General features: G+C 32.6%; 3 protein-coding genes across 3 annotated transcripts; all 3 read left to right on the top strand.

Annotated features, from left to right (window-relative positions):
* Positions 1-2,883: 2,883 nt before the first annotated feature.
* LOC132733444 (uncharacterized) lies at positions 2,884-7,934 on the top strand. Its single transcript, XM_060720087.1, has 4 exons — positions 2,884-3,142; positions 6,560-6,756; positions 7,251-7,428; positions 7,918-7,934. The coding sequence occupies exons 1-4, from the start codon at positions 2,920-2,922 to the stop codon at positions 7,932-7,934; spliced, it is 615 nt and encodes a 204-aa protein (XP_060576070.1). The 5' UTR covers positions 2,884-2,919.
* Positions 7,935-12,450: 4,516 nt separating this feature from the next.
* Positions 12,451-17,738, top strand: LOC132733446 (uncharacterized). The gene is made up of 2 exons (XM_060720089.1): positions 12,451-12,697; positions 17,402-17,738. The coding sequence occupies exons 1-2, from the start codon at positions 12,562-12,564 to the stop codon at positions 17,686-17,688; spliced, it is 423 nt and encodes a 140-aa protein (XP_060576072.1). The 5' UTR covers positions 12,451-12,561; the 3' UTR covers positions 17,689-17,738.
* Positions 17,739-17,810: 72 nt separating this feature from the next.
* On the top strand, positions 17,811-25,383 carry LOC132733447 (uncharacterized). The gene is made up of 4 exons (XM_060720090.1): positions 17,811-18,435; positions 22,881-22,956; positions 23,911-24,065; positions 24,929-25,383. Exons 1-4 carry the CDS (start codon positions 18,336-18,338, stop codon positions 25,255-25,257), a joined length of 660 nt encoding a protein of 219 aa, XP_060576073.1. The 5' UTR covers positions 17,811-18,335; the 3' UTR covers positions 25,258-25,383.
* Positions 25,384-25,791: the final 408 nt, after the last annotated feature.

Here is a 25,791-nt window from a genome sequence, read left to right as displayed (position 1 = left end):
CTTAAAAATTTACATGTTAAGCTCCAAAAAAATATAAACAATGACATATAAATATAATATAACATACCAATTGTGGATCAGACTCTGTAAATATACATGTACCTCTGTCACTCACACCTATCTCACTTTGCTGTTAATTATGCTGTAAACTGTAATTTACAAACATCAGTGCAATACAAATAGAAACAGTGATTTCTATGAATAACTATAAGATAAGAACATATGCTGCCATCTTGAATTTTAACACTCAAGAACAAAACAAATTTATCAAAATAACTTTTATCAAATCCACAACTGTATTTAATTACTATAAGTCTTCATTTAGTTGACATTAGAACTTTTAAGAACAAATAAATAAAACATACAAATACCAATTCCTCAATCCAAATCCTTATTGATAATATAAAATCAACACATCTACATGTCACAATGACCAACAACTTCTTTAACACAAAGAATGACCTCAAGTGACCCTAACTTTAGGAGGGAAACGTTATGGTTGAGCAAATAGCAAGTGTGGTCAAGGGGACATAATCACACAAAAGTAAAGATTAAAATCAAATAAGGCCGACAGAGTTACCTTTCTTGGAAAATAGCAAAAACCTTAAAAATAGCACTTGGTTACATTTATATGAATGCATGCAGCTTTGAAACAGTTTTTACATATGAATATTTGGCAGCAATTTCACATGTAGCTCTTCGAAAAAAAATCACTTGAGCAAAAAAATTATATAGGCATAAAGTGATACCCCGTTCTGTCATCATCAGTTTTTGTTTTTTTTGGATGGTTTTTTGTGTCGCCTCTACGGAGTAGTGGCTCCGTAGTGGCGACATATAGGGATCACTTCTCCGTCGTCTGTCTGTCTGTCCGTTTGTCTGTCTGTCCGTCACAAAACTTGTCCAGACTACTCCTCATAAACTACTGGTGCAATTTCATCCAAACTTTACAGGAATGATCAGTGCCAAGTCTAGTTGTGCATATTGTCAGCATTTTCCGGTTCAATGATTTTTCTCAGAGTTATGGCCCTTTGATAAAAATGTGTTTTTTTCTGTGTGTTGCCAGATACACAAAAGCTTGTCCGGACTACTCCTCATAAACTACTGGTGCAATTTCATCCAAACTTTACAGGAATGAATCAGTACCAAGTCTAGTTGTGCATATTGTCAGCATCTTCCTGTTCAATGATTTTTGTCAGAGTTATGGCCCTTTAATAATTTTTATTTTTAAAGTTTGTCTGGACTACTTCTCTTATACGACTAATGCAATTTCAATAAAACTTTACAGGATTGATCTAAAGCTCAAGTCCTTGCGCATATTGCACGGGTTTTCTGGTAGAATGATTTTTGGCCGAGTTATGGCCCTTGATAAAAAGGTTTTTTTTCCTGTGTGTTGCCAGATACGCAAAACTGTGTCCGGTCTACTCCTCATTAACTACTGGTGCAATTTTATCCAAACTTTACAGGAATGATCAGTACCAAGTCTAGTTGTGCACTGTCCGTCTGTCACAAAATTTGACCCAACATGAAATTGTCCATCATGAGGCGACAAATGTGATTACTGATATTTTGTTCCAGTTATTTACAGATGTTTGTATGATTATTGGAATAAATACAGTTAAAGTACACTGATTTTCGTGTTATACACTACAATCCATTGTATTATCTTGAAATGTTTTCCATGATATATACATATATATTTATATATGGAATAACTATATGGTCTCAACCATGACTTCGTGGTTTTTAGCTCGACTATTTGAAAAATATGAGAGCTATTGTAGTAACCCAGCGTCCACTTCTGCGTTGGTTAAAGTTTATTTTAAAGTCAAATATCTCGATTATTGCTTGAGATATTCAATTGAAACTTACAATAGTTATTTATGGTAACAATGTACATCAGATTGACAAGTTGGATAACTCTGCCTACAATATTAAAACTTCACATGCATTTAGGGTCATAATTGTACATGTAGGTTACTGACCAAGATCCATAATTTTATCTAGCATTTAGGCTGATTTTTCTCCCCTATTTCAACTTAGAAATTAATGGTAAAGTTTTGCTTGTAAGCATGTTATCTCCATAACTACTGAAGGGTTTGTGCCTTTTTTGGGACAATTTTATGCATTCATGATAATAAAGCAGTGATTTACTTGATAAAACATCTTAATCCAAGCCTTTGTACCTTTTCGGTCAGTTTTATGTATTCATAGGTAAGCATTTTTTACTCAATGAACACCCTTTTGACAACTTTTTTCGAATAGTCGAGCTTACTGTCCTCGGACAGTTCTTGTGTTAGTATAATATAAACACCCTTGTGACAACTTTTTTCGAATAGTCGAGCCTTACTGTCCTCAGACAGTTCTTGTGTTAGTAAAATAATAACTGAACAAAAGTTTGAAGGAGTTATATTTCACAAGGTATGCAAACAATAGCTGTTTGGTAGGACAGCACACTCAACCCATTCTACAGATATAAGCATTGGAGAGAGTCCTAGCTAGTATGCTCGCAAATAAATGTATAAAATTTCAATTTATTTCAAAGCCAGATGTCTATGGAATACGAAAATATCTTGAAGCCATAGGCAATCTTTAACATATGGGTGCCTGATCGGGATCAAGTGTGCAAAGTTTTAATGTCATATGTCAATGGACTTCGGGAAAAATTGAGGTGATAGACGCCGACGTTCAGATGACTAGGATAATTCTATTTATTCTTATCGAATAATCGAGTAAAAATGTGTTTTCTGCTTTCAAGGCATCTGCTTGTAACAATAAACCACTATACAATCAACATAATGCGCCCCCAGCAGTGCTTTCAGCGCTTTGATTTTTGTATCTTTATCATGCGGTTATATTACTGGGAACTTGTTTGTTCTGTTAACAGGTATCATTGACCTTACCGGCAACAGTTTATCTGAAATGCTACCTCTAGATCAAGAATTGCGATCTGGAAACTCATCTTTCATTAGTAATACAAGTGTTGAGGAATGTAAACATCTTTGTAAATCTAAAAAAGGTTGCAGTGTTGCCAGTATTAATGAAGAGAAAAAATGTTATCACTTCATGGGTAGTGAACTTGGAATTTGGAAAAATACTAAGATTACAAGCGGCAGTCAGTGGTTTGTCAAGCTACAAAACAATGGTATGTCATTATTTCGTCATGAAATAATTTATCTTTTTTTTTCAACTGTGCAATATAAGTGTTTCATATGTCTGTGGCAATATTAGTATTCATGTGCATGTATTGTATTTTCTTAAAAAGATTAATTTATTGTTATTTTTCGAACAAAGGCCTCAGACAGAAAATGTTTGTAAAAGCGATTACCAATGTTATTTTTCTTTAAGGTTTAACACTAATATAAAAAGCATGAACTGTATAAATTGACTATATGATAAATTGAAAAAAAAGAGAAAGTGAAGAGAAATGACTCGATCAGAAAGTATAGTTTAATGATTTCTAGGTCATGTTCGATTATAGGTCACTTGGGTTTAAAAATGAGGTCACACAGCCCGAAAATAACAAAAAACCTGTTAAACACTTAAGAGGTTACTGTTTGATCCAAATATGCTGGAGATAGATCAGAAATGTTGTCGTGATGTTTTCTAGGTAAAGTTATATGGTTTATCTGGGGTCAAAAACTAGGTCATACAGCCCCAATATGGAAAAAATCTTGTTAACTGTCCAGATGCTAAGAGGGATGTTCAAATATGAATGTAACTAGCCTAGGACAATATCTCGTTTTTGACCACGTTTGCACGAATAATGTATACGTATCGCATCGATGGATGTGTAAGCTCTCAAGTGATGCAATACATGTGTGCATCAGTTCAGTCTAGCTTTGACAATTGCTCAATTTACACTATCTACTCTAAAAGGGATTTGAAAAGGTCTCTTTTCAGTTGACCAAATACGGTTCTTTATCAAGAACCGCTGTATTTTTGGTATACAGACGAAAGACATATTAAATGAAATATGTCGTGTTCATGGTTTTTATCTGTAACATGGTGATGTAAGAAGTTTAAAAGTTGTCTTGATTCAGTAAAATATGCATTCCATGCACACAGTCCTAAAACTGCAACTTCACCAAAAAACCGTTAAAATAGTAAAGGATTATGCGTTGGTGTCTCTGTAGGAGCCGCTTAAACAAATTTTCCGGTGTGATTTAAAATAAGAAGGAAATGTGCTAAATGGATACCCCATCTTACACAAGAGCAAAAACTTGCTCGGGTAAGAATTTTCAAACAATTGTTGAAACAGGTTCCTAATACAACAGCCGATTTTTCGCAATTATCATCACTGGCGATGAGACATGTGTTCACTTTTACTAAGGTAAAGTCCTTCATAAATTAAAAAATAACCGTCGACCAGCAACTGGTCTCCCTGTTGCCAAGGTCTTCCATGGCAATGCTTCGTCAAACAAAGTGGCTATTGTACAAAAATATCTAGAGCAGGAAAATGTTGTCGAGTTTCCTTACCCTCCTTATTCGCCATATCTTGCCTATTGTGATTTTTTCCTTTTTCCGAGGCTCACAAAACACCTTGATGGAAGAAAATAGCAAACGGGAAAAAAATCTCTGTTCGGCTATTTTCCAGTGTCTGAACGATAATGAGTGCATTTGGAAGGACTAAGACTAATTATTTTGGGACATTTTGTTAAGCACTTCTAAAAAGTGACTCAGCTGTATTCATATTTGAACCACCCTCATACTGTTTGTTTATCCAAATATACCGGAAATTGGTCATAAAGGTTGTTTTTGTTATAGGTCAAGTATGACTTTGGGTATTTTATGAGAAGTACGAGGGTTGTTCAAAAGGTAACATGACTAAGGGTCTTGCATCTTCATATTCTATTAATTTATAAAGGTGCATGTGTACAGCAATCTTAAAATGGTTTCTACAATATGAGCATCTGTTTATCAAATCGTTGTCATAAACGCCTGTTCCCTGTGATATTGAATAACCAAAGTAACATTCACACGATTCAGAATCAAAACAAAAACAGAAATAGTAAGTAGAGGAGTCATGGCATCAGACAATTATTTGAAAGTACGCCCAAACATTAAACCTTGCACAAAATGTGACTAGGTTTAGGTCTCACACCTGTCATTTTACACTAGGTCAACGCGCCCGCTCAAGGTGCCAATTCAGCAATGTTTGAGAACAGTGTTTTAGAATTTAAATCTCTAGTTCACTCTCTTTATGATCTAGCCCCGAGTGTTTTCATTACTACTCTTTATGATCTAGCCCGAGTGTTTCCATTACTAAAGCGTCAACTAACGAACAACGATTTTAAATAAAATGTGTACCAGCTCCTTGTTGCTTTAATTCCTAAGTAAATTTTCTAGAAGTGGATCTCCAAGCAGAAAATGCATGACCTTTTGGCTACATCGAAATGTTTGCGCAGCTTTAATGATAATACATTATCTTGTTATGTTATATGACAGCGTGCTGCGGGGTATGTTGATAAACTACATAAATACGTAACATGTCTGATTGATTTATATTTTCTTTTTATACTTAGTAATAAATTAACTTTATTTGTTTGCACATAAATTAATTTGATACTGTACAACGTCGTTACTACTTCCCATTATACCAGTCTACTTACTTATCTTACATCCTTTGTATGTGAGATAACCCGACAAAAGCATGGCAGGTTGCGTTCCCCTGAAGGCACCCTCCTTCAGAAGTTTTTTTCGTCAATCTTTTGCTATTTGGTATTAAATTATATATTCTGATTGCCAATGACAGGCAATATACGAATATAAATTACCAAATCAATTCACGTGTATATATATAACAAAAAAGCGATAATAATATAAGCATGTTTTCTTCTAATATATTAATTTGCATTCTTTGAATATGTAAAGTTGCATTTCTACCCGGCTCAAACGATACAAAAGATGAGAGGATATTTTCTTTGGAAACATGTTAAGGATAAATAGTTTACGCAATAAGGATGCGTGAACTGGAAATTCTGGGGATAAACAATGCTTGCACTTGAAATACCACGCTTCAAGTTTACTGGAGTAGAAAAAGAAAATTTGAAATAAACTTTATAATTTAATAAAAACAATTTTATGAATTTGCATTGCTAATTTTCAACGGTAAATTTACTATTCCATATAAATATTACAACAACGTAACTCGAGGCATAACAAGTTTGTTCAAGGATTTCGAAGGCTGCATATCATCACGATAGGAAAAATGGTTATAAGCTGAAAATAATTCAAAACAGAAATTATATAAAATTACTCAGCATGGTTGTACGCAAGGTTTAACAACCATCGAGTATGCCAAATAGCCTTGTGTTACAGTGCTCAAAAACTCTCGTTTATAATTCGCTCAATATTGCATTCGATTGAAGCATAAAGATTTCACCATATTTAAATTGAATTGATGACATCATTTTAACATTTTTGCTTCACGCAAAATTGCATTTCAATGCAGTGCTGTTTGTGGAAATCATACCAGGATTTTGATTTTGTTTCCGTATTTTTGATCATTTTAACAAGTGAATTATCTTATTGATATCAACATGTTTTCTTGTTAACACAGTATCTATGGTATCCTTTCCGAGGGCTTACCAGAAAGAATCGTTTTTTGGAAACGTACAGTACATAGATGGCGTCTCTATAATAACATCACTCAGTTACCCTCTAAAGGCAATTTTAGACAATGATATACTATGGCTGGTTAATTTTGCACCAGGACGGTTTGCCAAATTTGTTTTCACAAATGTTTCACTATCACAGGTATGCATTCTATTTTTTATCACTAACACATTAGGTACTAAAACCATTCCAATATAAGTTAGTAAATTCATTGTTATATAATTTTTAAGATTAACGGTGTTTTAGTTTATATTGGCTTCTTAACTAATTTTGAGCTTGTATCACTTTAAAGTCAATTTCGTTTTGTAAGTTAATATTTGAATACAACTAATCTGTTATTGAATATCGGGAAAATGTTAAATTACAATGTGTTGTCATGTAATTGACTTTACGTTAACACGGTGCTGTTCTTACAAAACTCTGCTGTCATGTAGCCCAATGTTTTATTTTTGGACTTTTAAAAGTTCTCAAATCCTACTGTAAATGAAAATTTGATTTGTTAGTTCATCTTACATGATTTTCATTACAACTTAATGCCGTGATGTTAGTATATTTTCTTAATGATAATTTACTGGTAAGTTAGTCGAATTATTTTGTGAAAGAATTGCTACGTTATATATTTTATTTTTACGCAGTGTGAACTCATTGTAAAAACATCGAAAGATGGTGACAAAGGATTCAGCATTGACACGCGGTACAACGATAATGAATTCGTATTAGAAACAGATAAAAACCTGTTGTTCTTATCAGCAATGCCAACGACAACAAGATTGACACCAAAGATAAAATTTCGGGCAATTGTAACTGCTGAGGGTAAATTTAATATTTCTTATTTTCTTTTTCGAAACAACTTGCAGTATTTTGCAAATTAACGGTATTCATAAATATAAATTTTACAAACTTTAAGACAATTTATTTCCAACGAACATTTTATATTTCTTTCAATGAGTAAGCAGACTGTATTTTCTGTAAAGTAATTTTGCATAAGTGGCACTAAATTTCTATCATTTCGTTACAGCATATACAAAATAAAATCATGTCATATAGAATGAAAGGAAAAGTTTGCAACCCGACAGGGAATAAAGAAACACATATTGATTTAATTTCAAATCAAACGAGGTGTTGCTCGCTACAGTTTTTTATTATCGGCTTTTAAATTTGACTTAAAGATACCTGTATCAATTACTTTTTTTTATAATGCAGGGTTAAAGAAAATTTGCTGCTCGAGTTTTAATTTTCATTCCAGGCCAATTTTAAACGTGCTGTACTTTATGTCTTGTTAATTTTTGAATTTTTATTCAGCGGATGCCTGTCTTTGAAACACTATTTATGCTAAAATTATTGATTTTGAGATAATCTGCAAAAAAAATAATCTTAAAATTTACCACTACTGGGCCTAAGCAATATTTTTTTCAATTTTCCCGTTTGGAGTTCTTTATGTAGGAACTTTTTTTCTAGTTTAGGTGATTTTGATATTTTGTCTATATTTTCTCACACTTTTGCTGAGGAAAAATAAAAAACAGTTATAGGTGACCTATTAGGATTCTGGCTCCTGGTATAAATATCAGAAGGCTGACAAAGTAATAATCTCATTTGCGAATACCGAGCATGGTCATACAGTGGCTTGATTAAACAGTCTGCAAAATTATAGACTTTGAAATTTCACATTTGAAATGATTTTAAACAGTATGAATCGGATATATAAATAATTTCTTGATAGATAAAAACATTGTTTTGAATCCAGTGATAAATTCTTTACATTGCAATTAATTATGCTGGTTGATTTGTGCCAGGTCTTATTTTCGGTCTGAGGGAGCACAAGAGAAAACACGCAAATGTGACCATGTGGCTACTTTGTCGTAATATACCTATGATATCTTCGTCTATCGTTCGTGCTTTTACTTCTTGCTCCGCGGGGCGCCAGACGAAATCACGAAAATGCGGAAAAACGACAAACTGATTACTGTGTCAAGTTTTCATGTTTTCGTCTTTCCAATGTAGTTAATATTAACATATAAAGACGGAAAACAATGCTTGAAATCTTAACTGCGTCGCATCCTACCAAATGTTAACAGACGCCGACATCTTGCAACGCAATTTTCTTATTTTTTAGTTTATGAGTCTTTTTTGGGGGAATGACTGAAAACCAGATATATGTTTAAGGCGTTCCACTATTTTCCATTTTTTCGGTTATTATAGTTGCTTGCACAACTTTTTTTGTAAAACAAAAGTTTTTAGCGTACTTAGCAACTCGAAGCGAGCGGAACGTTTTTAAAGTTTTGTGGGTACGGCTTTATCCATCGTTTTTTTTTTTCAAATCAATTATATACTTGTTTCAGACTTTACTTTATACTTCTAAATATGAATTTGCATCATTTACTAAAAATTCATTAAAAGGATATGTTTATTGTCCAAGAAAATAATGATCTGAACGAAAATGATACGGCGCAGTTGAAAAGAATTATGATACGACGCAGTTGTAAATTCATTGTAAGCTGAATATTGGTTCAGCTGTTTAATCATGCGCTAAGTAAGCTAGTTAAAACATTTATTGTTTTCGAATAGTTTATCATTATGAATGCGCACAAGTGATTTTGTATACAACTTAAGTTAATAGGTCACTCACTGGTTCCACGAAAATTGAAAATGTAATTAAAATTCAATTAAGGCTTCATTTTTTTCGGTCTGATTATAAGCACCTATAATAAGCATGTACAATTAAGAAAAAAGGTGTAGCAAATGCTAAATACAATAAAAACACGTTATTGCACACCTATATGACAACGTGTACTAGTGTTGCCTTATCATGCCTGTAAACTTGTTCTTGTGAGTTTGAATCTAATTGGGGAGGTTACTTTTTTATTTGCAGTTTTTTGATACAAATCTTCAATTTTCCAAAGAAACCTCTCCTTGACGCAGTATTAACTTTTGTTTAAGAAAAAGAAAAAAAATACAATTTTTGAAAACGCATCTAGCTATCGGTAGAGATGTATCTGCAAATTGCATGTCTACCTTTGTTATTATGAACAACAATCTCCGACAATTCCCTTATTACTTAGGTCCTTAACGCGCCGATTATATTGTATTCATTTTCCTTTATAATCGGTGAGAGCATATGAAACTTAAATCGGTATTTGAAATAAAGTATTATCTATCTCTAAAATGAACATTTATTTTTAATATTATATTATAAAGTTTAGCTATGATATTTTTGCAAGTAAGGTATACGTTTACCACTGCTTTTGCCTTTTTGCATTTCTTTACCGCCGATAAGAACAGACGGAAATTTTTTTCTGAAAAATTAATTAGATATTTGAAATATAGTATGATTCATTTCCATAATTAACTTAATATAAATGATAAAAAACAAACTATTTTAAAAAGTAGGTGTACGTTTTGAAAAGGCATTTTACGCTTGGCACCTTTAACCTTGATGCAGGTAAATGTAAGGCATGAATTGTTTCAATAGTATTGTATAATATTTTCAAAGATTTAGGTCAGATTATCGCATTGAGTTTTCCATAGACTTAAATTAAATACATTCCTTAAATTTGAGCATTGATACTAACGTGTGATTGTTCTTTGATAATGAAGTGCCTGACACATAATTTTTTTTCAGAAAATGACTTTCAAGCACAAGTGATTATTCAGTAAAATAGATATATATTGTTGCGTCCCGTGCGGATGGCTCTTTAATAACTGCTGTAGACTGTTATATGTTTTATTACTTAAGGCCGCTTCTCTATGCAATCTGTTCATGTACATTTGTATAATAAGTCAGCTTTATAACAGCCTTGTGTTATTTTGCTTATGCAATTATAATAATTCACACCGCAGACATAGACATATGCTGTATCATATATGCATTATTTAAATATGCCTACTTTGAATAATGCTTGATAATCAGACACATACAGACAGGATGCGATCACAAACAAATGCTTATTAATAAAGCACTTAAAATTTATAAGCCTATTCAAGACTCATTTGCTGGTACCACTGAAGCAACTTTCAGCTTTTATGCGACTCAGAAAAACGGACTGACGGACATCAGACGACACATTTTGGACTCCACAGTAAATTAAATGACTTCATGGAATTATAAGTAGAATAAACAAACAACGTAAGAATGTTCAAGTTTAACTATTTAAATTTATTTGTGTAAGCCCTTAACAATCAATCTTGCGTAAAATCCAACAACAATATGAAATATCTCGAATTTCAAAATACGATCGTGCTTACAAAATTAACATTAAGATATGACTCAGATCGGGACTTGCGCTTGTGTTATAAACAATAAATAAACAGATATAGAAATATTAATACTTAAACTTTAAAATTGAAATAGTTAAACAAAATAGAGTTAATTTAACTCTCTTCTAATATAGATTCTAATTCACCTAGGAAATATACGCGAATTACTATTGCAAAAATTTTCCGGCATAGAATATTGACTTAAGTTTTAGTTCTGACAATAGTTCTAATGTAAAAATAAAATAATTATTAAATTCTTTTTAAAGCTTCTTTAAGTAAATTTTGAACTGAAAAAAATAAAATAGAATTACTTTTCAATGTAAAATAATATTTTACTCTAATGAATACTGAAGTTTTCAGTTGCGGAGTCCTCGCTGCTAACAAAAATCTGTCGTTTATATACAATGTACGTATTGCTAACAGTTTGCTAACGGTTTGCTAACAATATTTGAAACTAGTGAAGTTCTAACAAAATGCTAACAAAGGGGCATCGGAAGGGTTGCTAACAGTGCTAACACTGCTAACGGATAATAAAGTACGAGTTAAAATCATACAAAGCGCCATCAATTAAATTGACAGATCTAATATCAAAAACAATAAGAATACACAATAACGAGGGATTGGCAAATGTGATGCAAAAATAAACAAACAAATTATTACTTTCGTATGCATAATTTAACGCTCCCATAGGTAACCTCACTTGATAAATCGAAATAAAACATGACGTAGTAATTACATGACGTCATCAAATCGTGCATAACCAACATGGCTGACAATAAACACTTCCGGGTTTTAGTAAACAGTAAAATTGCCGATATTAGCTTAGCTTAAAATAAATTTACATTGACAATCAATAGTATATAACCTTTTTACAACATATAAACCGTATATAACAGAAAATAAATATGCATAGGTTAACTCGAAGGTAAGTAAGGTCGGTGAAATGCGGTGCATCACAATATATTGCAAGAAATATCCCTGCTGAAAAGGCTACTAAAAACACAACTGCATCGTATCATATCGTATAACTCATTTTTGTCTTGGAAAATAAACATAATTATTATTTAATAAAGTTTAGTGAATGATGCAAAATTATATTTTGAAGTTTATTGTAAACTCTAAAACGAGTAAACAATAGATTAGAAATGAAAACAACGATGGATAAAGCAATATGAACTACGCGGTACCCACAAAATTTCATAAAATTTCTGGTCGACTTCGAGTTGCGAGTTCGCTATAACTTTTGTTTTACAAACATAGTTGTGAAAGCAGCATACACCGAACGAAATGGAAAACAGTCAAGTGTTTTTATACATATATCTGGTTTTCAATCATTATCTACAAAAAGAGTTATAAACAAAACATACATTTTTGTTCTAACATGGCGGCGTTTGTTTACATTTGGTAAGATACGACGCAGTTCTGATTCCCAGTCTTGAAAAAAAAAATACTGTTTAATATACTACCTACTTAGGTACAAAATGATCCGTCAACTGTTTCCTGGTCGAAATCTATTTATCAGTATAAATGTTTTTATTCAAATTAAATTGAAATATGACATTATATATTTTACCATATAAACTAAACAAAAAAAATATTTTTATTTATTATCTTCCAGACACTCCAGCCTGCTTTTCACTAGATTTAAATGGACTCTCTAATATAAGACAAGAACTGTGCAATAAACCAAGTATGTTTCTTACATCCCTTTCTTATTTATATCATCCGTTAAAGTCGGAAGAGTTTGCAATTCAAGCCGGAAAACATCAAACCATTGACATCACCTTCATCGATTTCTGCATTGCGTGTTTTAGATATGAAGGGTCCGGTAAGTTCATTCTAATATACAAATCTATGTTGTTGTTGTCATTGTTTTTATTTTGTATAAATGAATATAGATGGGGTTTTGTGTAAAGTAAATGTATATTGTTAACACAGTAACTGTTTATGTCCAATTTGTCCCTTATTCTTAACTTAATACAACAGTAATTACATGTTTGAATATTTATATATTTTCTGTCTAAGCTTTGCAAAAGATGGCAATATACCAAAATTCTTTACTGGTATCTACAGTCCTGTGCGTCCTATTGTATAAGACTATTTGAATATTACTCCTTTAGTTTTCTCTATCTCGAAGTCAAGTGGTAGCCTAATATGTATTTTCTTTGGTCCATTTTATAAACAGTACAATTTGTAGTTAATCCTCTAATAGCAGTTAAACTTTTTTGCGGAAACGAGTTCACTTTTGTTATCAATAAATGGCAAAACAGTTCTTAAGTCTGTTTCAATGATTACCAGTTAACGTTATTTCTTCTTCCTACCATATACAATTTTACTCCGTACAGTTTACATATGTAGGTCACATAAACTATATATAAAACTGACGAAGTAGTTGCTTATTGAGCACAAAGACTACTTGCAGGTTTGTAACGATCAGGTTGATTCTGAAAAGCTGCTTGCACCCTTTGCGCTTTTTTCAATATTTTCTGCGTAACGTTAGAAGAGGAACAAATGGCTATTTACGGAGATACTCTGCCCCTTTTATATATAATAAAATTTCCGATAAGGGTTATTTTGTGATAAGTCAATTGCACCTTCACTTCTTTGAGTTTTAGCCAAATATCGAGCTTCATTTCCAACAAAAGTTTATTGTAATGAAACGAGTTTCATGATTAACGATGAAAAAGTCATATTTATGCAAGACAGTCGCCTTTTTGGTGGCTTTTATCTGTATCGATTGTTTTACTTTCTTCCATACAATTGAAGATTGCCATAATGCATAGATCCTGACTGTACATCAAGGGACAACACAGACACTTTGTCAAAATCTAGGCCAGTTGATATCACAGTAGTTTAACATCTTAATCTGTGCACATGGTTCAAATTTCATAGTTGCACATCAAAGGACAAGAAAGTAGGCCACATCATCAAAATCTAGGTCACCTGATATCAAAGTTTAATTTTACAACTTAAACTGTGCATATAGTCCAAATTTCATGGCTGAACATCAAATGCCAAGAAAGTAGGTCACTGTCTCCTTGGGCAAGGAACAATTTTTACCCAAGAGTTTAATTCAAACAATCTTGATACAGGTCCACGTCCACCGAATAACATTTTATGTCAAATATCTAAGCTGTAGCTTTCTCCAATTCGGAAAATATTTGTTCTAGTTTCTGTTTTTACAAAGTGAACATAATGAAAATCAATACCCCCGGGCAGGGCCAATTTAAACACCAGGGGCAAAATGTGAACAGCTTTGGTAGAGGAACTTTAGATGATATTATAGCAAACATCAAAACTCTAAGCCTTGTTCGTTCAGACAATTATATTTTTAATGTTTCACTATATGTACATACTGAAAATCAATGACCCCTAGGAGAGCCCAATTTTGACACCAGGGCTATAATTTGAACAATCTTGGAAGAGGTTTACTACACAACGTCTAATTCCAAACATCTCACCTCTTGCCTTTGTCACTTCACTTCAAGTTTTTACTATAAACATATTAGGAAAACTATCGCCTCGGGGGCAGGATGATTTTAACACTAGGGGCATACTTTAAATAACTTTAGTAAAGGACCCTTAGATCATATTATATACAAAATATCAAAGCTCTAAGCCTTGTACATAGTAAATGAAAACCAATGACCCCCTTGGCGGGCCGATTTTGACCACAGGGCTTTAATTTAAACAATTTTGCTTAAGGATCACTACACAATGGTTTCTGCAAAATATCTATCCTTTAGTATTTGTCATTTTAGAGAAGATGATTAGAGAAGATGGACGAACGGAAGACTTTTAAGTCTTATTATCAAATTTGCCAGGAATCTTTCCCTTTCCTAGGAACTGTCTTTTCTATAGTACAACTAAAAAATTATTCTCTGTGAGCTACTCTATATTTTTCATTTCTTTATTCTGAACATAAAATATATCAGAGGTAGTGTCTTAACCGAATACGTTTCTGGATAGTAAGACCCCCCGCCCCCAACTCCCATACGAATGCCAGAAAATATAGTATGTTCATGTGTTATTTTAGTTCCACTTCTCAATTCCATAAAACAAGTATCTCAACAAGAACACAAATATATAGTATTATACGTACATGTTTTGTGTCGCTTAGACAATCAAAAAAACATACGGGTGACTTATTGTGAATGAATATTAAATGGTTATCTTGTACTTAAACAGGAATCTTTATGTCGATGTGACCTTTGAAAATGCATTTTCGCCAAAAAATGAGGGCCTTTACCCGATTAGGGATATAGTTTTATCAAGATTATAGGCTAAATTGCTTAAATTGTTCTTTTACATTTAAGGTCACTTGGACATTGACTTTTGTGCATCGACGCCTAAAACAATAGAGGTCTTTTACATTATCAAGTGTTAACTCTATGAATATTGAGACTTTGGGTCACATGGGTCGCTGAATATTAAGCATAAATGGTTTTTACAATCAAGGTGCTCACCTTTAGCCTGGCTTTTACATGTCTTCGTTAAAACAAAAAGAGTCTGTTTCTTAATGATGGTGATCATCATATTCATAGTCTCTTTCCTAATTGTGAGAATTTTGTTACTATAGTAACCATAATAATTGTTAGAAATTTGCTTGGTGGGGATTCATTTTATTTAATTTATAACAGAAACACGTTGGTTTTAAAAGTAAGGTTTGGTGCACCATTAAGCGGTTCAACACGCCGCGATTCAATCGTCATCAATCTTTGTCAGGATGCTTATCTAGTTAATAGCTCGGATAAGTTCGAACATGGTTCATTTTGGATGAAAAACTAGGTCACCGGAGCAAAAAATAGAAAAATCTTTTTAACACTCTAGTGGCTACTGTTTTGATCCAAGTATCCTTGAAATTGGTCTGAAAGTTTGTTTTGATGACTTCTAGGTCAAGTTCGAATATAGGTCACCTGGGTAAAAAACTAGGTCACACTGCTCAAATATGGATAATCCTTGTTAACACTCTAGTGGTCACATTTTTGACTCACCTGTCATGTAACTTTGTCAGAATGCTTGTCTAGGTAATTGTTCGGATGAGTTCGATGGGTCAGGTGAGCGATCTAGGGCCATCAATTGTTATTCAATTCTGTCCAACCCAACCCTCTCCCCTGGCCATCTGGTCCCTTTAACTACGTTATTGTCATTTTGTTGACCTTTAAATCAATTATCTTCATTGCGATTTCTATGATTACCTATTTTGAACTATTCATTATAGCATCCCGTCAGTACTTTGCCCTTGTGTCCTTATCTGCTTTATGTTGATCCGCTTCTGGCGGTGGTCCTTTGTTTCTATGTTGTGTTTCGGGATGAGTTCATTGAATGCCAATCGTCCTTGTTTATATTTAGCTTCATATTATGATAGCATTGAACTCGTCCAATAGAATTAACAATGTATAGTCACTTCATTAAATAAAACCAGTGTTTGCTATTTCTAATTAACCTGCTTTGAAACAGTTTTATAAGTATACTAGGAAGCAACTGAAGATGCTAAATATTAATGTATCTTTTTTTCCGTAACCGAATTGTTTTATATAATTATATCTGCTTATGGCAGATGCCTTGGGTACTAAATAAGCATTAATTTATTTATTATCAGCAGATTCAATACTTTATAAATAACAAATGGCTGTCGGGTGATAGAGGATATTGTCAACCCGAGGACTGGTAATATGCCAGTTCAAAGGTTGGCAATATCCTCTATCACCCATGTGTAATTTACTTTATTATACCGAAAGGTATTGTAACAAAGTCTAGTGAAACTTTACAAAATGCTTAACATGGAGTTAATTTGCAAGAATTATGTGCCCCAGGTGATATAAGAAATATTCCCCGTGGAATTTATCCTAGGAGGCTTATATTCAATTAGGCCTATTTGAGTTTTTCATTGAAAGATATATTAAGTATAATAATTTAAATATTGAGATGTAAAGATTATTCACATACATCTTTTTGTGCACACTCACGGATTTTAATTTTTATCAACCGTACTCGTACAATAATATATGCAAAAAAATATAATTAAATAAAGGCACGCCTCAGCCACAAGGGAGATAATAAATTAATTAATTTTGCAAACATGAATATAGAAGAATTTCATTCTTAGTAAATGTATATACATCAATAAATTTACATCAACAAAATTACACGAAAGGGGTGGGCCATAAGTTTTGACAGCATTATCGTGGGCCCTTCCTTGTAAATGTTAAACATCAGTTTCATAAGATAAAGATAGTTTTACGTTCAAGGGGCTGCCTTTAAGTGTTGTAGCCACAGTTTATCCATGTCTGATCGTAAGAAAAGAAAGGAATAAATTGGTTCAATTTCCTTGAGTCTTTGCAACACCTAGCTCCAGCAGGTGAAGACGTTTTGACCCCGGGCCTGGTTTTGTTTAAGGTTTGTAACTGCCGACGTGTGCCAAAATTATGCTTCCTGCTTTGGCGCGATATGACCTAAGTTGTGTTGGTTCTCTATTAAACCCATCAAAACAAAAAAATCTAAAAGATAGTATTTTATTGCATTAAAAAAGGATTAACAGAAATAAAATCAAACTTCTGGATAGAAGACCGTGGTGAAAACGCCTACATTTGCTCTACGTATCAACCGCCACAGACATACAAATCAACAGGTTCAAAGATTCATTTGCATTACAAACCTGTTAGAGATGAAAAAATAAGTTATATTGGCAAAAGAGTAGAGGACATTGAAGGATTTCGGCTGCAATATAAAATATCAGAGCATTCGTTTGTAAAGTATACTACTGAGGTGAAGGGAATTGATTCAACAGATTTAGCAGGTACATATTTCAATATTTAGCGAATATAAAGCAACGAACATTGTTTTAACTGTAAACGAAGTATATTTTGTCAATGGACATTTTTATGTGATAAATGCGTATTATTTTTCGTTTGACTGATTGACTTTACACATGTATTAAAATGTTTGACTATTATACTTGTCATTAACAATGATTTATTATGAAAATGTTAAGGATAAAATATAACAACTGCCTAAAATATATTTTATAAATTGAACTCCGTGAGTCACTTGGGAGTTTGATTATGCACATAGACTAGACGATAGAATTGAATGCAAGTGCGGCAAAAATCTAAAATTATTTTGACCATTTACATTTGGATGGGCATAATGCCACTTTAATGCCAAATTTTATTTTGAAAAAGGATTCTATTATTTCCTAAGTCTAAAGTAGAGTATACGATGTTTAAAGGTGAACACTTTTTTACAGGTAAGTATTCATAATTTATCCAGGAAACAGCGTTTAATGCATGATATATATTTTCCAAGGAAACAATAAATGAATTCTACTGTTTCTATCTTTAGCTTGTGTAAGGTTTTTCAAAAAGTGCTACTCCATATCATCTGAAAAAGTTTCATGGAATAATGCCAGCAATAAATGCCTTGAGCGCAATGAACATCTTGTCACTATAACATCCAAAAAAGAAATGACCTACATCCAGTACTTACTTCGCAGTCAGATATATAAACAACGTGCGATGCTGAAGCGTGGAGTAGATGAACATATTAATCCTGGAGCATATATTGGTAAATCTTTATTCACAAAATGTAATGTTATTGAAATAATTTAAGCATTACTTTAATTTTGATTTAAATATTTCACTAAGAGGGGTGATTTTGAGTTAATGGCATTTAACATGTTAACAAGTTTTCACACTTTTAATCAGTAATTTACTATATTCTCAACATACTGCGCTTGATTTGCATGTACACGGGATAATTTTTTAAAACCACGAAGAAAGATTTAAGATTTGTTGAATTACCCTGAAATAGTTATACATGTACTAAAACGACACTGAAAGACTCTCAAGCCGACTATATCACGAGATATATAGTTTTTTCAAGAGACTTAGAATTTCAATTCTTTGTCCCTCGTATTGGTGTTTGTCCGTGCGGCTGTTCTTTCAAACGTGTTTTATGTCCCTCCATCACGAAATTTTCATCACGAGATAAATAAGGTATATAACCTAAACTTTTAAGGCAAAAGTGTTTTTATTGGAATTTTGGTGTTGTATTTTTCGCTTTCAGTTATGAAGTACCTGTATCTTTTACATGTTTCTTTTACATAAATAACATGTTTTTTTTAGCACTGCTTAGTATGACACAAAGGAGAAATTCCAAACGATTACACCGTTAATTTAACGGGGGGGGGGGACTGTAACACGAGGGATTGAATTCTTATCATTACTTGTCGGATTTATAACAGCAACTAACATATTTATTCTCAATTTTTAAAATGTCCCTGAGTTCTGGTGCTAACTCTGAACATGACCTTGTGTTTTTATGAAAACTTTTGTTACTGCCAGTGTGTTTCTTGTGCTAAATCATTGCAAGTTTTAGCGTTAATTTATTATGCAATAAGGTTGTAAATCATTATGAAATGCAATATGCTTATCCTTTGCACAAAAAATGAGGATATATAATATTGGTTTAATAATATTTAAAAAATCGGGTACAAATTTGATAGCCGCCGATTAGGTAATTTTGTATGGCAAGGATGAATACCACATATAAACAGGCTAATACATGCAAACTGGCAAAAAATTTGAAAATTTTACTCAAAACTACCAGATCTTAAGCAAGAGGCGATGAAAAATGGTCTTAGAATTAGTTTTTTACTCATAATACAAGATGTACGGCAAGTTTCATCATTAAAGTTTAATATAGCACATAAAACTCGCTCTTTAAAGATAAAAAATACTATTTTGGATTAGTGTTTGTGTGGTATATACGAAAGTTTTCCGACGAACTACGTGACAAGAACTCCTGACAAGTTACTATAATAACTCAATCCTTCGTGTAAAAGGTCCTCCTCCGTCCTTTGGAAACCAAATTTAATCACTGACAATGTCACGACAGGCTCCGAGAATTGTTGCTTTTGATAAGATGTAAAAAACGCTGCTCAGACGAGCGCCCATATATTTTTAGTTATACCTGACATTGAAGCAGAAGGCAATATGCAAAGCATATGATCCGGCCCATCTACAAAAAAGTCAGACAAATGGATACCCTGACGATGTTAAACTTAAATATTCAAAGAAATTTTCACACGTGGAAAAATCATTCATAACTCTTTGTCCTTTTTCAGTCTGTTAGTCCAGCGGCCGTCTCGATACAGACCGTCAAGGTGTTGAATCGATAATTAAATTAATACCATTTCATTTTGGAACCTATAATATTTATGTGGTTACATCTCATTTTAAAAAATGTGCTTTGCTTAACACTTATTACTCTGTTCCGCACATTTTGGAAATATTTTAACTTTTTTAAATGTTAACTTCTGTTTAAAAGTAAATTTGACATTGCTCTCCTCCTCTGTACGTAGAGTTTGACACTTAAGAATGTAGGTTCCAAACTTATGTCAGCACTGATTATTCATGTTTTAAACAATTTACAAAGTTTTAGCTCCATTCAAGTGAAAATATTTTGACATCTAAAGCAAGGTTCCGAGATTTTTTGATCTTGTTCTACATCAAAACCATAAACAAACATTTCTGTGGTAACAATTCAGGTAAAAATGTAAAAGTGAAGCAAATTGTAAATAAAGAACTTGATAAACAGATTAATGTAAGGGTATTAAAATGACAGGAAGTGTCAAGTTTGAAAAACGTAAACCATGTACGTATCATTTCAACGCCACTTGGGTTAACACTACGCCAAATAGTGGTGCTGCAACTGAAGCATTTATCGATACTGATTGATCCAATTTTACATCTTGCTCATATCAACTCCTTCTCTTGAATCATGGTGAAAATGGTCAAATTAATTTTTTAGCTCGACTTTTTTTTTAAAGTAGAGGTATTGTGATAGTCGCGGCGGCGTTGCCGTTGCAGTCCGGAAATATGTACCTGGATCATAACTTTTTTTTAGTTCTTGGTGTATTGTCTTCATACTTGGCCACAACAACCCTTTGGACAAGACCTTTCAGTAGAACGCACTGACCTTGACCTTTATCCATAAATGACCTTGACCTTCAAGGTCAAATGTCCAAACTTTGCTTAATCTTGCTATTATTGGCTGTTACTTTGTAATTTTTGAATGGATTGTCTTCAAACTTGAACATAAAAATCTTCATGGACATTCCTTAAATATATCTAGACAGACCTTGACCTTTACGCATAAATGATCTTGATTTTGAAGGTCAAATTATTGAAATTTTTATTTTCTTTGGCTATTATTGGCTGTTACTTTGTTATTTTTAAATGGATCGTCTTCAAACTTGAAAATAATGATCTTCAAGGATAACCCTTAAAAAATTACCAGACAGACCTTGACCTTCACTCATAAATGACCTTGACTCTGAAGGTCAAATTATTGAAATTTTCATTGTTTTGGTTGTAACTGGCTGCAACTTTGCTATTATTGAATAGATCAACTTCATATTATAATAGAACATTCTTAAGGACAAGACCTTGTTGTTTATCAAACCCAATTTGACTTGGGCTCTTTAATGACCTTTACCTTGAAGGTTAAATTACTTAACTTTCTCAGATTTGTGAATTAAATGACCATATATATTTATTGGTGTGTATATATGTCATCATCATCATCATCATTATCATCATCATCATCATCATCATCATCATCATCATCATCATCAACAACAACAACAACAACAACAACAAAAACAACAACAACATTGCGTGTATCTATTAATAGAATGCATTGCTATATCTATTTATAGTACGCATTGCGTGTATCTATTTAAAGAATGCATTGCGTGTATCTATTTATAGAATGCATTGCGTGTATCTTTTTATAGAATGCATTGCGTGTATTTATTTATAGAACTCATCGCGTGTATCTATTTATAGAATGCTTTTCGTGTATCTATTTATAGAATATATTGCGTGTATCTATTTATAGAATGCATTGCGTGTTTCTATTTTTAGAATGCATTGTGTGCATCTATTTATAGAATGCATTGCGTGTATCTATTTATAGAATGCATTGCGTGTATCTATTTATAGAATGCATTGCGTGTTTCTATTTATATATTCAAAATATATAGACAAACCTAATGTGACAAGACAGACCGATTTAATTTATAAAAAGGAGCTGTTAAGATTTGTTAAAACATTTCTTTTTACAATTGGTAGGAATGTACCTTAGGTGGTCTACTTTTATTGTGGAGTTTGAAATCATAAGGTTCAATGTCAAAGACGTAAAATTGATTTAATGGTAATAAACTATTATTTATAAATTATTTTTATAAATTAAAAATAAAACGCTGAAACTGTGTTGTTTCACTCATTTTATAGTTGGCGCTCGCAAAAGTTTTTTTTAGATTATATTTTATAATGCCCATGAAAGTGAAATAAAATGTTTCGCCACAATATATCATATCGTAATTTAAAATAGTTCTTTTTTACAAATTAGCAATAATTTAAAATATGCATCATTTGCACACCTACATATCTTCCCGCACAGGCATTTTGAAATTACATGTATCCCTTTTCAAATTTCAAACCAAACCTTTGTTAAGTGCAGGCAGCATAGATATGTACATTGGAAATTGAAGGGGTTGATGACTTCGACAATAAGAACAAATCTTGAATATCTTGATAAAGTGATCCCCCTCGGAAATATATCATGAAAATTGCTTACTCGGGGTAGTTGCGTTTGTACATGAGGGATAATATCCCTCACGCCTATATATGAGGCCAAACATTCTATCCAAAAAGTATTACATTCTAACTCTTTAATATGAAAGATGTTTCTGTAAATTCATAGATATTGCCACGTAATTGTATAATATAGAAGCAGTGAAACAACCAAAGGGTGTATGCTGTCGCTTCAATTTCAAATTAAATTACCTCTAGAGAAATATATTAAGTAGTTTACGACATACACACAACAAATTTGTAAATTAAAAACATTTGAAAACATTATTTTATTATAACTATATTTATAAATCAAATAGAAATATATAATAGTTACTTTTAAATAATGCATATTTCTGATTTCTTAAGGTTTACGGCGAGTAAAAGAGGAACGGAGGACAAGTTTTTACTGGATTAATGATCTCCGCGTTACTTTCAGTGCTTGGTAATTATTTATTGTTATACTGAAAACAATTTTTGAACCAAATAAGTTTAAATATCAAACTTTTTATAAAATGTTTCACCCCAGACAAGCAAAGCATAAGCTAAAAGACATACGCTTGTAATGACAATCGTTTACCAACTGGATAAATAAATGCTGTTTACCTGTGAATTAACAACAGTGAACAATTCAAGTAATTGGTCCATAATCAATAAGAAAACAAGTTGAGAAAAAGTGCAGTTTGACCGGGACTCGAACCCAGCACCCTCAGAATACCGTACCGTGGCCCTACTGACTGAGCTATACGGCCACTTACACATCTTCTCCCCCGAAATAGTGAACATTTCTGAAGCGTGACATACTCCCCTGCTTTATTGAAATTCGTCCTCGAATTTCACAGACTTACAGAGCAATGTGAATTAAACTCAGAGCTGCATCCAGTCACGGTCCCACGTTGGGGGCCAAATGTCACAGGGGAGAAAAAATGTGCAGCCTGACTGGGACTCGAACCCGGAACCCTCGGAATACCGTACCGCGGTTCTACCGACTTAGCTTTCCGGCGGCTTACACATCTTCTCCCATAAACAGTGAACATTTCTGAACCATGACATGTTTGTGTCCCTTGATTTTACATCACTGACATATTTGTTTAAAAACTTTCTTCTGATTAAATGTATGGTCTTATATATTGCGGAGTATTCTGTGACAGATGACATAATTCCATATAAGACAAGATGTTGAAACCCCATTTTGAGCGTTGTTTCTTTTGTGTCTTTGTGCGCGTTTATGTGTGCGTGTGTGCATGCGTGTCTGTATGTGACAGTTTCTCTTGATAGTAATTTGTTATGCTAGTTCGTTATTACAAAATTTGATATATGTGATAATTGCCAGATCGTATCTCAGTCAATTGCTGATATGATATGATTAAATTAATTGAGAATTGATTTTGATTTGTAGGGGAAGCGGACAACCTGCAACTGGAGATTGTACTTATATGTCATTCGAGATTTTCAACAGCGAAAAAATTTGGTCGACAGTAGATTGTTTTGATGATTTGGTCGATTTTTTCATCTGCGAGAAACCATATTCCGAAGATGAGATTCAAGCAAAAAGTAAAATTTATAATATTGTTTCAAATATGAATACCAACTAAGTATTTTTTTTTAAAGAGACTAAATAAATCACAGTGTAATAAAATTCTTAATAATTAAATGTCTAGTACCGTTTATTAGTAAACTTGCTTTTGTGAATATTGTGATATTTTCAGAATATGTTTTCTGTTCTTGCAAGTCTAAAACTTTTGTTTCATATGTAAACAGTGTTTGATTAGATTGTCACGTCGTTTATTTAAGTTAATCTCAACAAATTGTCAGTGCAACAAGAATGTTTTAATGTTACCTTTTTTGAAAAAAGCTCTTTCAAAATTCATATACATCGTCCACTGTACAAGTGATTTAAACGAAAGAACGAAAGAACTGATTTCGTCGTTTCTACTAACTGAATATGTGAAGATATTCACCCAAACTTTCTCTTCTCTCTTCTGTTATTGTGTCCAACATTAAAATATGTTGTGCAAGTGCAGAATCGTAAGATAAGTGTCAAACTGGTAAGGTTTGTGCCTATGTCAGTGCCAGTGTCAGTGCCTAGGGCTGAAAATGTGATCCGTGACGTCATCCAGGTAGTATAAAAATAGCGACTTCTACCAAAGATTGGCTACATTTTTAGGTTAACATTATTATTACTACATGAAAAGTTATAACAATACTGGTAAGGGTTTAGTTTTACATTTTATGTCAGCGCTTAGTTATGAAAAGTTAAAACATTACTGTGAAAGAGAATAAACCACACAGGTATCGGATTACTCTTTGTTGGAGGTCGTGCACCTTGTGCATGTCAGATAATCTTAAATTCCAATGATGTTTTAATGATTTTTAAATGTAATACTATTATGACATTAAATAATTATTCATTTTAGCTGATATCAAGGAAAATGAATGTACAAGTGTATATAGGAAAGAAGACTTTATTGTCTCTCCATACTCTGGTAAAACATGCAAAAATTGGGGAAACCTGTCTGGCGAAGCTAAAGTTGATTTTGACACGAAGTTTTCGTCTTTGAGCATTTCTTTAAACGATTCGACTCTATGTATAGATTTACTTTCAAATGGTATTCCTTGGTGTTACGTTAATGACCCGGGCAAATCTTTGTGGGAGCCGTGCTTTTTGTTTTTAAATGGTAAGTTATTTATTTTTGATTTGATTATCATAAAAAGACAAAGGAAAACTGAGTTGATTCTTTTCTAACAAAATATATCATTACATAATGAGAGTAGAAAATATTTTTTTATCCGGAACTATACTAATAATATTCACTTGAATATACAACAACAGCAGCACAAAAGGAAAATACAAAATACGAGTTTCAGTTTAGCGGCATTATTATAGTTCTATGCCGATATGAAATAAAAATCTTTTCTTTCTTTCTTTTCGAAGACAATCAGAAATGCTTTAATTTAATTTTTCAAATTATTTATTTTCCTAAATTACACATTTTTTCTATCGAATTAAAAAAAAAATAAAGGCAAAGGTAACACCCTTTTCCCCGAAAAGGGGTTGTCTGGAATGAACTGTTCTGATGGATCGTCAATACCGAAAGTGAACTGGTGCGATAGGAATTTTGACTGCTTAGACTATACGGATGAATTGTCATGCCTGAATGATATAACAGGTTTGTATATTATTGAATATTATCTAAGTATTAGTGAAGTATTTCTTTATATTTACATGTAGTGTCTTTGCTTTTGTAAGATGGAGTCAATAAAATATTAGTTTATGTGA

The sequence above is a fragment of the Ruditapes philippinarum genome, unplaced genomic scaffold (genome assembly GCF_026571515.1).
Source record: "Ruditapes philippinarum isolate M1 unplaced genomic scaffold, ASM2657151v2 ctg6740_1_1_1_1, whole genome shotgun sequence".
NCBI lineage: Eukaryota > Metazoa > Mollusca > Bivalvia > Venerida > Veneridae > Ruditapes > Ruditapes philippinarum.
Note: the sequence above shows the minus strand (reverse complement) of the source record. Positions and strands in the feature narration are given on the sequence as shown.

Coding starts and splice junctions, on each gene's coding strand:
- LOC132733447 (XM_060720090.1), top strand. CDS start 18,336: ATGACCTACATCCAGTACTTACTTCGCAGTCAGATATATAAACAACGT. Junction 22,957..23,910: donor CGCGTTACTTTCAGTGCTTG/GTAATTATTTAT, acceptor TTTGATTTGTAG/GGGAAGCGGACAACCTGCAA. Junction 24,066..24,928: donor AGATGAGATTCAAGCAAAAA/GTAAAATTTATA, acceptor TATTCATTTTAG/CTGATATCAAGGAAAATGAA.
- LOC132733446 (XM_060720089.1), top strand. CDS start 12,562: ATGTTTCTTACATCCCTTTCTTATTTATATCATCCGTTAAAGTCGGAA. Junction 12,698..17,401: donor TTTTAGATATGAAGGGTCCG/GTAAGTTCATTC, acceptor GCATTAAAAAAG/GATTAACAGAAATAAAATCA.
- LOC132733444 (XM_060720087.1), top strand. CDS start 2,920: ATGCTACCTCTAGATCAAGAATTGCGATCTGGAAACTCATCTTTCATT. Junction 3,143..6,559: donor TGTCAAGCTACAAAACAATG/GTATGTCATTAT, acceptor TTGTTAACACAG/TATCTATGGTATCCTTTCCG. Junction 6,757..7,250: donor CAAATGTTTCACTATCACAG/GTATGCATTCTA, acceptor ATTTTTACGCAG/TGTGAACTCATTGTAAAAAC.